The sequence below is a fragment of the Aptenodytes forsteri genome, unplaced genomic scaffold, assembly GCF_000699145.1.
Source record: "Aptenodytes forsteri isolate BGI_AS27 unplaced genomic scaffold, ASM69914v1 Scaffold257, whole genome shotgun sequence".
Lineage (NCBI taxonomy): Eukaryota > Metazoa > Chordata > Aves > Sphenisciformes > Spheniscidae > Aptenodytes > Aptenodytes forsteri.
Genome location: NW_008795194.1, coordinates 563,304 through 576,759, shown reverse-complemented (window position 1 = coordinate 576,759; position 13,456 = coordinate 563,304). Strand labels below are relative to the sequence as shown.

The 13,456-nt window shown below is 38.2% G+C and overlaps 1 protein-coding gene across 1 annotated transcript in view; it reads right to left on the bottom strand.

Annotated features, from left to right (window-relative positions):
• The window catches only part of MYO3B (myosin IIIB), a 207,858-nt gene that overhangs the window by 148,993 nt on the left and 45,409 nt on the right, over positions 1-13,456 (bottom strand). Inside the window, 1 exon segment of the mRNA XM_019471869.1 lies at positions 12,388-12,533. Within this exon segment, the coding sequence (XP_019327414.1) occupies positions 12,388-12,533 (146 nt within the window).

Genomic DNA, 13,456 nt, shown 5'->3' with positions numbered 1-13,456 from the left:
ACAACCACAAGGTGAAACATCCTCCCTGTCAGCATTATGGCTCCAACCCCACATAACTTTCCCATCACAGAGCAATTATGAAGGGGACTACAGGTTTTTCCACTATGCAATAAGGCATATTCAAACATTACCTTCCCCAAGACCCACTGCAGAAAAAAAAAAAAAACCTCTCTGGATTAAGCATGAAGATGGATATCATGCTAGGCCATTCCTGACTGGCACAACCACAAGGTGAGGTAAGCTGTCTAAGGGTGTTTCATAGCCAGGAAGTCTAAGGGAATCACTCATCCAGTGTACCCCTCAGGCAGCACTGACTGCAAGTCTCTTGTGAACCTAGACTTTAATGCAAAGCTTTCCCTCAAGGAAGTTAGATGTGGGAACATCATGTGTCCTCAACTGTGGGTGAGTCCCATCCCCAAAACCAACGTAGTGCGGTTACCAGCATCTATGTGCAGTTGCAGTACTTGATATTTGGGGCCAGCAAAAGGAATTCAATGAGGAATTCAATTTTCCTTCTTTCCAGTATTCAGAGAATTTAACACATTACCTAAGGCTTCATTTGCCTGCAGCTGTTTCAGAGAGAGAAAGGAAAAAGAAAACGAAAAGAAAAAAAAACCCCAAAGCCAAAACCCATTAGTTTACACAATTTAAATCCTGAAGGACAATTTTAAAAGGGAAGCAGAATGCAATTTTAACAGACCCTAAGTAGTCTGCTTCATGCATGCTCACTTAATACCGAACCAAGACATTCTTAAAATTTCAAGCAGGGAAACCTGCTCTGGTTACCTTGGTGATGAACTAAAGACAAAAATTGCACATAATTGTTGCTGATGTCACTGCTCCCAATTGTTTCCAAGGTTACAGAGTACCTCAAATAATTGTGATGTTTCATTTCTAGACTGTATTGGAAGCCCATTTTCTGTTCTCAGTAAATTGTTTAGTGCTGCAGGTAATCTATCTAAACCTTATCTAATAAGGCATCAGCAGCCTCTCAGCAACCTCTGGTAATGATGTAGATTTGTATGTTGAAAATGTAGCTACCTAGTTCTTTACTGAGCAATCTGACTCCTAGATTATCTCAATTATTTTTATCCTAAGAATCTATTTCCATAACAAAGTCTATTAATCAATCATATAAAAATATCTGAACACTAAATGTCTTACTGCGAAGCAATATTACATGTGAATTATCTACCTGGAAGGAACCTGTTCTCTTGGCTGAATGGTGGAAAATTGGCTGTTAACTATTTATAACTGACTGATTTTCCCATCGTCTTCAAACTCATTTTAAATGCAGAGCACAAGTATTTTGCTGCACTAAAAAAATTCAGCCACGCTACATCATCTCCGTTGTAACCTCCAGTTTACCATGCACCGTAGCACGAATCTCCTTAAAAATCAGTAACTACTATATGTAAGGATTACTCTGCTACCCTCACAGTATTACTGCCTCAGGACAACTACAGACAATGCTGTTAACTACTGTACTTCTGCCAAGAAACAGGGAGCAGTTTTGAAAACACGCTAAATACAATGTATTTTTAGTCTACAATAATAAAAGCAAGACTTTGTAGCTCAGCTCTATCCCCTAAATCTAACTAAGCCACATTTCAAATCCTCACTTCTGAAGGAGACAACAGTTAGTAGATGTCCATCTACCACCTCTCCTCTTGCTGGATGTGCCTTTCATCACTTGACTGCTCTCAGACTGCAGGGCTTGACCTTGTCAGCATGAAATTTTCCACTAGAGCAAAACAAAATGGCACTTACTGTATCTTAGCAGTCTGTTATTACTTATGCAATGGATTTTGAAAAGTAATAATTTACTTTAGAAACTGGTTGACTAAAGCAGTTTATGTGTGTTTAATGCATGAAATGAACTGCATATGGAGTCGCTAGAAACATCTGTCAGGCATCTCAGCTTCTACCTAGAGTTCAGAGAGGATCAGAGTGCAGCACAGAGAATAAAACAGAATATCAGAGGTGATTCTTTTTTGTTTGCTCAGAAAATGGCTGAAAGCTGAGCATGTTTATTTTCATGATTATTCATTTGAGTTTCTCAGTTCATTTCAGCTGCATACATTTTAGCTCTTCTGTGTGTAATTCCCATGAATGTTCTAGCAACAAATATACTGGCAGGAACGTTTGCTGAAACAGTCTGTTTTAAATAAGCACCAAAGAATATACATATAAAACAATACCCTTCTATTTGTAATTGCATGTATTCACGAGAAAGCCAGTTGGAGGAGAGACTCTTAACGAATCAAAAACCAGCAACGTACTATGCAGGCAAAGTCTTCCCTAACAACTGAAATAGTAAATGCTTACAACAGACTATTCAACAACAAGCCACAGAGCATGAATTACTTGCTGAAATTAGGCTACAAAAACATCTGAACAAAGAATGCATCTGCAAAATCAAAGTCTATCTGTACACAACTTACGAAAAGGAATAGAAAGACAAAATCAACGAAAAATAGTTATGTAGTTGGATATAAGTTATGTGATAACTGAATTGCTAAGGAAAGAGAGGAAGGAAATTGCACCAAGATGATTTAATTTTAGGGCTGATTCTCTACTGTCTTATGTAGTATATAAAAATATTTATAATATTTTACCACTTTCTCAAATATATTAAAATGTCATAAGGTAATGGGGAACAGACCCCATCTTGCTATGATATGGCTGCTAACTGCATACACTTCAATTTTTATATCTACTGCCAGACTTAAAAGACTAGTTATCCATATGTATTTGGTACCGTCTTAGACACAAACAGCTCTCTGCTTGTTAGACACAGCTGATGTAATGAAGGTGACACTACTACCAGCCACTCATTACTCAGTTCAACCCTGGCACAAATCTATTTAAGTCCGATATTCAAACCCTAGGATGCATTTGACTTTTACCAGTTCACATATCTCTTAGAAATGAATTAGTAATTAATAACTCCTATACATCTTTATAAGGGCAGAGTCCCTGCCCCGGCATGTTTTGGCACTGTTGCAAACCGTGAGACAATGTGATAGTAACAACACTAAAATATCTTGTCTTCATAGCACAAAACTCTTTCCCCATGGAATTAATACATGCTTTGCCAGATAATACAAACAAAATGCCAGGACATTCATCCATCAGTAGCGGTGTACCCCAGGGGTCAAAATGGTCCAGTCCCATTCAACATCTTCATTAATGATCTGGATGATGTAGCAGAGTGCACCCTCAGCAAGTTTGCTCGTGTTCCAACCTGTGAGGAGCGGCTGATACACCAGAGGGTTGTGCTGCCATCCAGAGGGAAGGAACCTGAACAGGCTGGAGAAATGGGCCGACAGGAACCTCATGAAGTTCAGCAAAGGGAAGTGCAAAGTCCTGCACCAGTATATGCTGGGGGCTGACCAGCTGGAAAGCAGCTTTGCACAAAAGGACCTGGGGGTCCTGGTGGACACCAAGTTGAACAGGAGCCAGCAATGTGCCCTTGTGGTAAAGAAGGCTAATGGTATCCTGGGCTGCATTAGGAGGGGTGTTGCCAGCGTGCTGAGGAAGGTGATCCCTCTACTCAGCACTGGTGAGACCACACCTGGAGGACCATGTCCAGTTCTGGGCAGGAGAGATACCAGAGAGATAAAAAGCTACTGGAGACAGTCCAGTGAAGGATCACAAAGACTGATTAAGGGACTGGAGCACCTCTCACATGAGGAAAGGCTGAGACAGGTGGGACTGTTTAGCATAGAGAATAGAAAGCTCAGGACAGATATTATCAATATATATAAATATATGAAGGGAGAGTGTAAAGAAGACTGAGCCAGGCTCTTTTCAGTGATGCCCAGGGCCAGGACCAGAGGCAATGAGTATGAACTGAAACACAGGAGGTGCCATCTGAACATCAGGAAACACTTTTTCACTGTGAGGGTGACTGAGGACTGGCAGAGGTTGCCCAGAGAGGTTGGGCAGCCTGCTACAGGTGACCCAGGTTGAGCAGGGCAGTTGGACAGGATGACGTCCAGAGGTCCCTTCCAACCTCAGCCATTCTGTGATTCTGTGGAAGAAGATATAGCCAAGCACACCCAGTTACTGACATTTTCAAAAACGCATCAATGGCTCACTTTCTGTGACATCAGTGATCCTGAACTCTTTGGAAAAATCAAACACAGAACAGTGATTAAAAGAATTTTAACAGAAATGAAACACAGAAGTGCTTCTCAGAAATTCTACTAGCTACCTAACAACATATTTAGGGACCTAAATAATTTTGAAAATCTAGTCATATTTGACTTGTTCAAGATTATATGAGGAGTCTATAACCTGCTGAAGAACTAGTAGTGGTCTTCTCAATCCTCAGGCACAGATCTGTACCCTTTTCCACCCACAGATAGACTCTATCCTTGAATTGCTTTGCTATTCATATACCAACCAAGCAGGATCCTGAGGACTTTGTATTTCTGCTCATTAGATACTTCCACAGTACCTTACATGTAATGTGTCACCTTACATTTTTAGTATTTGGGATTTGCTATAAAAATACAATCACAAAGTAATGAAAGTCCAATGTATCAGACAAATAACATGTAAAAGTCAAATTATTCCTCAGACAAGTATACATAGCTTTTATGGATATCATGATGTCCTACCTATAACCATAGAAGAATCTGGTCTTTTGAAGTAGTTTAGTCACATTGCTGTAACTGCATTTCACATTCCTATTAAGAAATAAACAATACTGTGCTCTGAAACTTGTATACGTGCTGCCAAATTATTCATCATAAGACTATACTAAGCATGTTCCTTTTTAAACACTTAATTTTAAATAACTACAATTCTATTAATTCTTTTGGCTTTTGTTTCACAAAAGCAATCAACTCTAAGCTTTACTGTCCTACAACACATACTTGTATTTCTTTACTGTTCCAAGCAACAGCAGTAAAAGTGTATGCTACATGATATATCAGTATCATGTCAGTACCAACACAGATGGCAAAATTACAAAAAAGTTGGTAAAGCCAGCTGCAATATGAAAGGCTACATTAGAGAATGTTAATATTTAAATGTTACCTCCAAAAAATAATGTCCCCACAACGGTTCTTACCTGTTCAGATGGATGAAACTACCTGTAGTACACCAGGTGCTCCACACTGTATACAACAAAGCAAAGTGAAGGTGCAAATATTTTGGCTGGCCCTCAAGTCACACTATCTATTGAAGTGAAACAGGTCTATTCTCTCTCTTGACATGATCATACCTTAAAAAAGACAATAACTGAGTACTCTTAAAGAACTTTTCCAGAGATCATTACCAACGTTAAAGATGAAGTGTATGTTTGCACAGAAAGTACAAAGATAATTATACTGCCTACCTGCAAACTACCAGGAAGCTGAAGCTGTGATGAGGTAGGAGGTGGAGACACCAGGTTTGGTTCTGCTAGAGCCAGGTCAGCTCCTGAAGCAGTCAAGCAGCACTAAATTCAAACTAATAAGCACTCCCAAGAGCTTTAGGTCTCAACGCAGTACAACACAGGTGAAGAACTTACACCATTCAATGAGTGCTCACAAGCTCAACTCCATCCCACTCCTGGCTATTTAACATGAATTAATGAAGCATAATAATTTTTAATGAAATTTCATTTAATTCTTAGTTTTTGTGGGTTAGAAAATTAAATAACCATTTCTTATCACCAATCAGTTTTAAAACAGGTGCCTTCTACTGCTTTCAGAAGAGCAACACTTGACTGATACAAATATGAGAGGAGAATTTGGTTCAGTTTCTGTTAGTGTCAGCTGTCAGTGTAACCTAGAAAATTGCTCTTAATTTACCACCTCCCTGTAAACAGGATTGTAAAGACAGATTCTGAAACACAGGATCTTTGCAACATGATCAGAAATCCTCACTTTACACCAGTATATACACCCACGCTTTCCTGACTACAATGTACAATCTTTATCTCCTCTTTGCCATACTACTTTTCATAGCCATTACTTTTCTTTTCAAAATTTCAAATCACTGCTACCTTAAGAGACAGTACTGATATGATGTAATATTTCTCACAAGATAACACCATCTGAGGAATTTATGGACCTATTTTACTTTAAAAAGGTTAGGTGTAATGGTATTTGAGAATCTTTTACTTTGTAATATTTTGCCAAAACAGACACACCTAAGTAGTGGCAGCAGATGGAAGAGGTTAAAAGTATCAACTCCCAAATTACCAACTTTGCTAGGCCACCATCCCTTCACAATTTAGACCCTTCTGTTGGAGATTTGAAAATATATTCTAGACAGATGACATGTTAACAGAATCATTTCATGGTTCAGTGTCTTCGCAGTATGATTTATCTCTATCTCTAGGCACTGGAGGTCCCTTTTCAGGAGATTTATGAGTTATACCCAAGAATTCATTTTGATGAGGGAGAATGTGTGCATCATCGCAAAACAGAACATTAACATTTGCTCTAAGATAATGCTTCCTTCTCATTAGCAGTTTTAAGAATAAGTCTCATGCATGTGGTATCACAACTGTTTCCAACACACTGCACATTCATATATAAAATGTTCACGAATGAAAGAGGTTTTTAAAATTTGCATTAGTCCATGAACTTGTATCTCCTTCTCTTCCAAATCTACATAATTACATATAGAAATAAGGTCCAGAAGGCTAGTGTCTAATGAAATAGCTGACTTAAAATTTAACTGACGTTTTCTTCTTCACTCCACTTTTGCTATCAGATATTTGCTGCAGACACTACATTTTCTGTAGGACAAGAAAAGTGGTTAACCACTGGAAGATGCTTAAGCATCTGGCCCACAGCTCAGGCCATATTATCAAAAGTATGAAGTTAATACTTACACACTTAAAAAACACAGTGCTTTAAAAAGTGCTCAGCATCCAGCATCTCCTGCTGTGAAACACTGGTCAGGTTTTTAGGGGAGTGCAGCACAGTGCGATCACCTATTTTTCATGCCTGACCTGAGACACTCGGTGAATTCTGAGGGTTCACCAGCCCTCTGGAAATCAGCTATTTTTGTGAGATAAATTCAATCTCTAATCACATTTTATGTTGCTCGACTCAATGAAAGGAGACTTTTTTATTGTTCTGTTCAAACAGAGACTTCTGGTAGCTGCAAGACAGAATTCTACATGTGAGAAACAGTGTAAGCGTGTCTGATTCAGGACAAGGATCAACAATGTCAGATCACCAGTGCATGTATGTCACCCACTTCACACTGTGGGCAGTTTGTAGTTACAGTTTAAAACACACTAAAAACGGAGGACAGGGAGCAACGCATCTGTTTGCAGTCTTTCAACTAATGCTATTTATCTAACAGAAGCATTTATGGGTCTTTCACTAGAATCTTCGTAATACAATCCTTACCCTGAACAAGATGAGGGAAGAGAACTGCAAATAAGAAAGGATAAGTCATATTCTTTATTTAGAAAGGCATAGCAATCAGACAAGACAGTTGCTGCTCATGTTGCGGAGATGGAGGAGACAGAGAGAGAGAAAGAGACATGATTGAGGCCTTGTTATCTACAGTGTCTTCTTAAGAAATATCTTCAAACAAAACACTTTCAGCAGACAGGATCCTGATCAGAGACAAAAGTATTTGAATCTTTTTCCAGCAATGCTGAAAGGACAGAGATGTGAAAACTATAAAATAAAAACAGTTACAAAAATACAGAGCTAGGAATCTCAGAGCACTAATGGAGAATGCAAAAATCAAACATCTTAGTGCCATCACAACTTTCCATATTATGAACTTCTGCCTTACAGACCAGCCTCCAGGGCTAACTCTACAAGTTCTGTCATTTCTATATAAATACTAGCCTGCACAGAGAAGTATGACTGGGAAAATCCTAATTTCAGCAGTCTTCCAATGAGATATATACCTAGGACGAGATAGAGAGAATGTTCATGGCAACTGGAATGTTTTATTGTGAGATATGTTGTTTTCTGTTAACATCCTCCAAAGAGGGGAATGTAAAATGTTTCAAATAGAAATTATGAAGATAGATCTGGATTTAAATGGGCACAAGGGGCCTCCTCTTCCAGCAATGCCATAGGACCCAAACATCTTGGGGTCCTATAATGTATCCACAGACATGCTCCTTTGCAGACCTCTGAGCCATTCAACCTGGAGCTTAGTCCATCCCTAGTTCAAGTTACATAATTCAGACATGGACCTGTGTTAGTTGGAGGTAGTAAGTTTATTCCCAAACTTAAGACTTCCGTTAAAGTTTTCATTCCCCCAGAGAGTTTCCTAGGGACTGAAATTTTGACTATGCTTTGCTGAATATTTAATTTTCTAAAGCAGTGTCACTCTGACCTTCCCTTCCATGGTTATAACTACTGTAGAGAAAGTATAGAGAAGTGTTATTTCTTACCTACTGGAAGAACATTTAGGATTTGTAACTAGTACTATCTGAATTTAATACTTTATTTGCTTCTTGTTTAGAGAACACAAACAGTGTAGGATGTTTGGCTACTGTTTGCTTTTCCCATTTTCCTGCTTAAATTAGCACATGAAAACAGTAAAAGCCTAATCCTTGACTTGAGTTCTACACAAGAAGACATCTCCGAAGATCTTGGGGGTATGTAACTGCTATGACTGTTAGTACAAAATCATTCATTCAGTGGTTGATTCAAACCCTATAAAGTCAAAGTAAAGACTCACTGATTTCAATTATATTCATTTAAGACTAAGGCTCCACAGCTCGCTAAGTTGAAACTCAATGCCAAGGCTAACAGCACAATTACTGGCTGTCTCTAGAAAAAAGCCAATGACTAAACTGACATAGAAACTTAACTACTTTATTCCCTACTTGCAAATGGAAGAATTCTGTGGAAACACACATACAGATTTCTGTACCTAGCTTGGGCAATTTCTCCATTACTAACACTTTTGAGTATATACATGAGAACAGATTATTCAGTGCTTGATAACAAAACTTCAAAACTATTGCAAAGTTTTCTGCTAATGTAAAGAAATCAGCAGCACACAAAACAGACCAGTCTAGCACACAGAAGGCAGTATAAATAGAAAGATATGGATCAACTGTAGTCAAGAATGTAAGGGAACAAGGAAATAATTCCTGATAACTCTCTGCCTGAGTGATGTCCAGGTGTCATTTACTGTGAGTAGCAATTTCACCTCTTCTTCTCCAAACTAAAGTCAAATCAGCCCAATCAACAAAAATTATCCTGGGAGAACACATACAGAAATCAGATACATGCAGTAAATCAATAGCCCATTACATTTATTGCTCATTATTCACAGTAGCTTTTTACACTTCCAGATGAAATGGAGCTTGACTGTGGGGTACCACAGTCACACTATAACTGTGCAACGCACTTTGGTGTCATTTGGTATTAGTGCATTTAGTACATTTAACAATAGCTGAAACCTGATTTGCCAGTTTCACATCAAACCACAAGAAACCACAGCTGAAAGAGGAGCTGTTATCAACAAATTAAATTATGTATGTCTCTGTCAGAAATCATAGTATGAGTACATACACAAAGTTGGAGTTATATAAGGTTATATTGCTTCCCGATCCAGGTCTTGAAACTACCCCCAGAATCCCAGAATTAGAAGTGTGTACCTTAGTATTCAGCTCCATTGTACTCCAATATTAATGTGATTCAAATGGGAAATTACATTTGTGAGACAATTTTGGAAACTGCTAACCTCCTGCTAACAGCCATTTTCCAGGTGAAAGCAAAACCTAGCTGAATGAGTTCTTTCTCGCTATATCCCTCAGGAGCAGTAAGCTCCAGACTTCACTTGAGAGCAGTGCCATCACCACTTGTGAACTGAGGGCAGTCAGCTGAGTGAGCCCTTCTTCCATCTCACCAGATGTCCAGAATTACATCTTGATTTAAATGATGGGTGGAGCAGAGCCCACTGTAGGGAAAGCTCAGGCAGGCAGCCTCCTACAGAAAGCAGGAGGCAGCAGGTGCTAGTGGTTACCACCCCTCAACTGAGACAAGAATTCAAGCTGCAAGAATACGCTGCCTCTCATTCACTCCACCCTAACCTAAGCTTTTTGATTGCAGGTATCAGCGAGCAATTTTAAGACATGAAGATCCCTGTGCACAGCACAAATGCCTCTGGAGATGTAACAAGTGCTAGTCTCAGTTAAGAAACTTGTTGAGTCCAGAGTCTAACTATAGTCTCACTGAGCCAAAAACTAGGGCTGAGAGCTTTGGCTCAAATGCACAATGGTTGCAGAGAAAGTCTTGGGCAAGAAACTGAGAAGCAATAAAGAAAAAGAAAAGAAGGGAAAAAAAAAAAAAGAAACAGTAGGGTTTGTTTTCTTTTGATTGGCTCTTACAATGACATTGTCATGTGGAGAGGGGACACAGGGATTGACTGTACCTTTCCTCTTCTCATTAGGCAGCTATGGGTTACCACATAAAGCTAGCAAGTGGCACACAAAAGGAGAGAGTTCTTCCAATAAAATATAGCTACCCTGTAGGCTTCTTTGCTACTAGATGTTATAGTAGGTGAGAATTTGTATTGGATAAATTCAGAGATGATACTCAAGGATACTAACTACCTAAAAATGACCAAATGGCTTAACATTTGCATTTATAGCTTCAGACACAGATATTATCATGAAAGCAGAAAGCGTAAAGGTGCCAGATCCCTGAGCTCAGAGGATTTTGTATTGAACAGTCTCAGAAGGTGAGCTGCAATGCTTCTATACGTCACTGCTTGAGCACTCAACAGCCAGTGCTTGGAAGAACCACTTTTAACCTGTGAAGAGCCTCAATGCTCATGTTGAAAATGCTGTTAAAAATGTGTGAATTGCAGCACAGATATCAGGAACTGCACTAAGATTACCTCTAAACTGTCAAACTACTATAAGAGGGGAATGCACCTTTTGGTCATACTCACTATCCCTCTGAATTGACTTCAAAAAAGTACCAGGAGAGAAGCTCTATCTCCTATACCCTAGGCCCTTATGCCATCCAGCACTCATCATAGTCCACTTTATCTAATATGAATGCACAGTTACCAGCAGCAGGGTTATAGCTCATAAAATGCAAAGCAGAGGGAAATCTCTCGACTTAAAAAATGCTACCATTCTATTTAGTAAATGTACGCATTATTTAATTCATCAGATAGCAAAACAAAGGTGAAGTATCTAAGTCATACAGTGATGCAACAGCAAATAGAGAAAGAGGTAAACTATAGATAGAAATCAAAGCCTCTACATGCCCTGTTCTATGTATCTTCCTATTGCTTGCTGTTACTTTTGGTATGACTTCTGTCCTTTTAAACTGTTCTGAGTGTTGATAAAATTTATAGATATTGCTTTAGTAATCTGAAGCCTCCCTTGCTGTCTTAACTGCCAGGACCTCTTTTACACTTGTGCAAAGGCAACAAGATGAACTGCTGCTTCAGTATGAATAATTTTGGAAAGAGTGGTGGCAGTTCCTGTCTGAGCTGGGTAGAAGAGATAACTATATGATGCAAAACCCAGCACAACTGCATCTGCATATAAATAGACTTAATCAGAAATGCAAATTGCAATCAGAAGAAATTTTAAAGCCTATGATAACTGTGCAGATAACAAAAGGTCAAACACTTGTATTGCTGAAGGTTTTAAACTGTTATTAGGCAGTGGCGATTGCTTCTTTATGAGCAAAACGTGGAAAAGACAAGTATATGCCAGTCTAATCAATGACAGACAAATTCTTTCTATATTTCTTCTATTATTACAACTGTTCTGTTGTTAAACTCTATTTTACACTGTCAATCTCATCTTAACTTATTCAGGAAGACTCAACGAAATGAAAACAAAATGAAACCAAAAATAGACAGCATGAAATAATACAGCTAATTTACATGACTATACATAGAGGGAATTTCTATCCCTTTTTCATATCCATATATGACAATCCAAATCTTCACATTTTAACATCCTTGTGTAAATAAAAAATTAAATTATGACTACAGTTTGCTGAAACTGCCAGACTGCTTCATAGCATTGTCAAAACAAGCCTAAGACTCTAGGGGAATAACATTTAAAAATGTTATTCAACAGTTACAAATGTTGGCTTCTTCCTCTTTTGAAACAAATGTTTTCATCAATAGTAGCTAAGAAAAGTACTTCTGAAGGGAGGTACCTTGATATTATATGATTTTATATTCTAAGATAAGAATAAAAGAAATATGTAAGTCTTTATCATTTCAAGGCGTTCTAAATATAAATTATTGTAGAAGTCAGGCTGAAAAAAAAAAGTCTTAAACATTACAGCTTTTTAATGTCTTTTCCTATGAGAGATTATTAGGATTTGAAGCACAAACATTTACCAAATATTTATTTCTCCTTTGACTAGACTGCCTTTGAACAAACTAGTGAGTGAAGAGAGCCATCTAGTGCCATACCTTGGAATTTTAAAAAGGGTTTTCACCGGATGCATGTCAAATAAAGGAGGGTCTCCATCCCCCAGTTCAATAGCTGTTATTCCCAAGGACCATACGTCACATCGAGCATCATATGAGTAGTCATACTGTTGTTCACAAGCAATGACCTATCAGAAAAAAGCAGAGAAAACAACGCTTTAACCTAATGTACAATTCACTCCATCCTAGTGTGACATGAAAGTACTTTTTTGAGTCATGTCTAAAATCCTATGTAGCTTTCAAATCCATATCTTTGCCTGTATATCCCAGTTAGGAAAAACCCCACAAAAAAGCAACATTAAATTAGTACTTCTCTTAGGTTTGTTTTCTTTAAAAACAATCATCTCCCTCTTTTTTTAAATACATAAGCTCCATGGGATGCTTCAAATAGCTATACAAAGAACATCACTCTACTAAAATCTGTTTTTGAAAGCACTTCTTACAGAAACCTATTACAATAGCAGTGAACCCTATTGATGTTTTTTTTATAAATTTTTATGACTATTCATGAGGATAGACTGATTTGCACAGCTGTTTTTTAGATAAGAATATCCCATCAGTCATTTCTGCCAATTTTTTTTTTTAGTTTGTCTCTACTAGATTTTAGTAGTTTAAAAAAAAATCTTAATTAACATACCACATACTGTGTCTAAGAAAAACAGGAATCTCTCCTTGGACATCAGAACTGTTTTACATCACAAACTTGATGCACACTTCTAGCTAACCCACTGTTTGCATTCTAATCATAAGCTAACTATTCATATAAGCTGGAAACAATTCTGCATCTAAATGTGAGATTCAAACTGAAGTTTAAATTTAGCCCTTTTCTTTGCAAAGGGATGAGACAAAGATCACAGCTTCACTGCCTTTCATTCTATCATGATTTGGAATCCTGTCTCAAGTTTGTCTTCCCAAATCTCATCAATTAGCCGATGTTTTTTAGTTGTTGCTAAGTAGTGCTTTCACTAGCCAAGGACTTTTCAGCTTCTCATGCCCTACCAGCAAGAAGCTGGGAGGGGGCACAGCCAAGACAGCTGACCCAAGCTGGCCA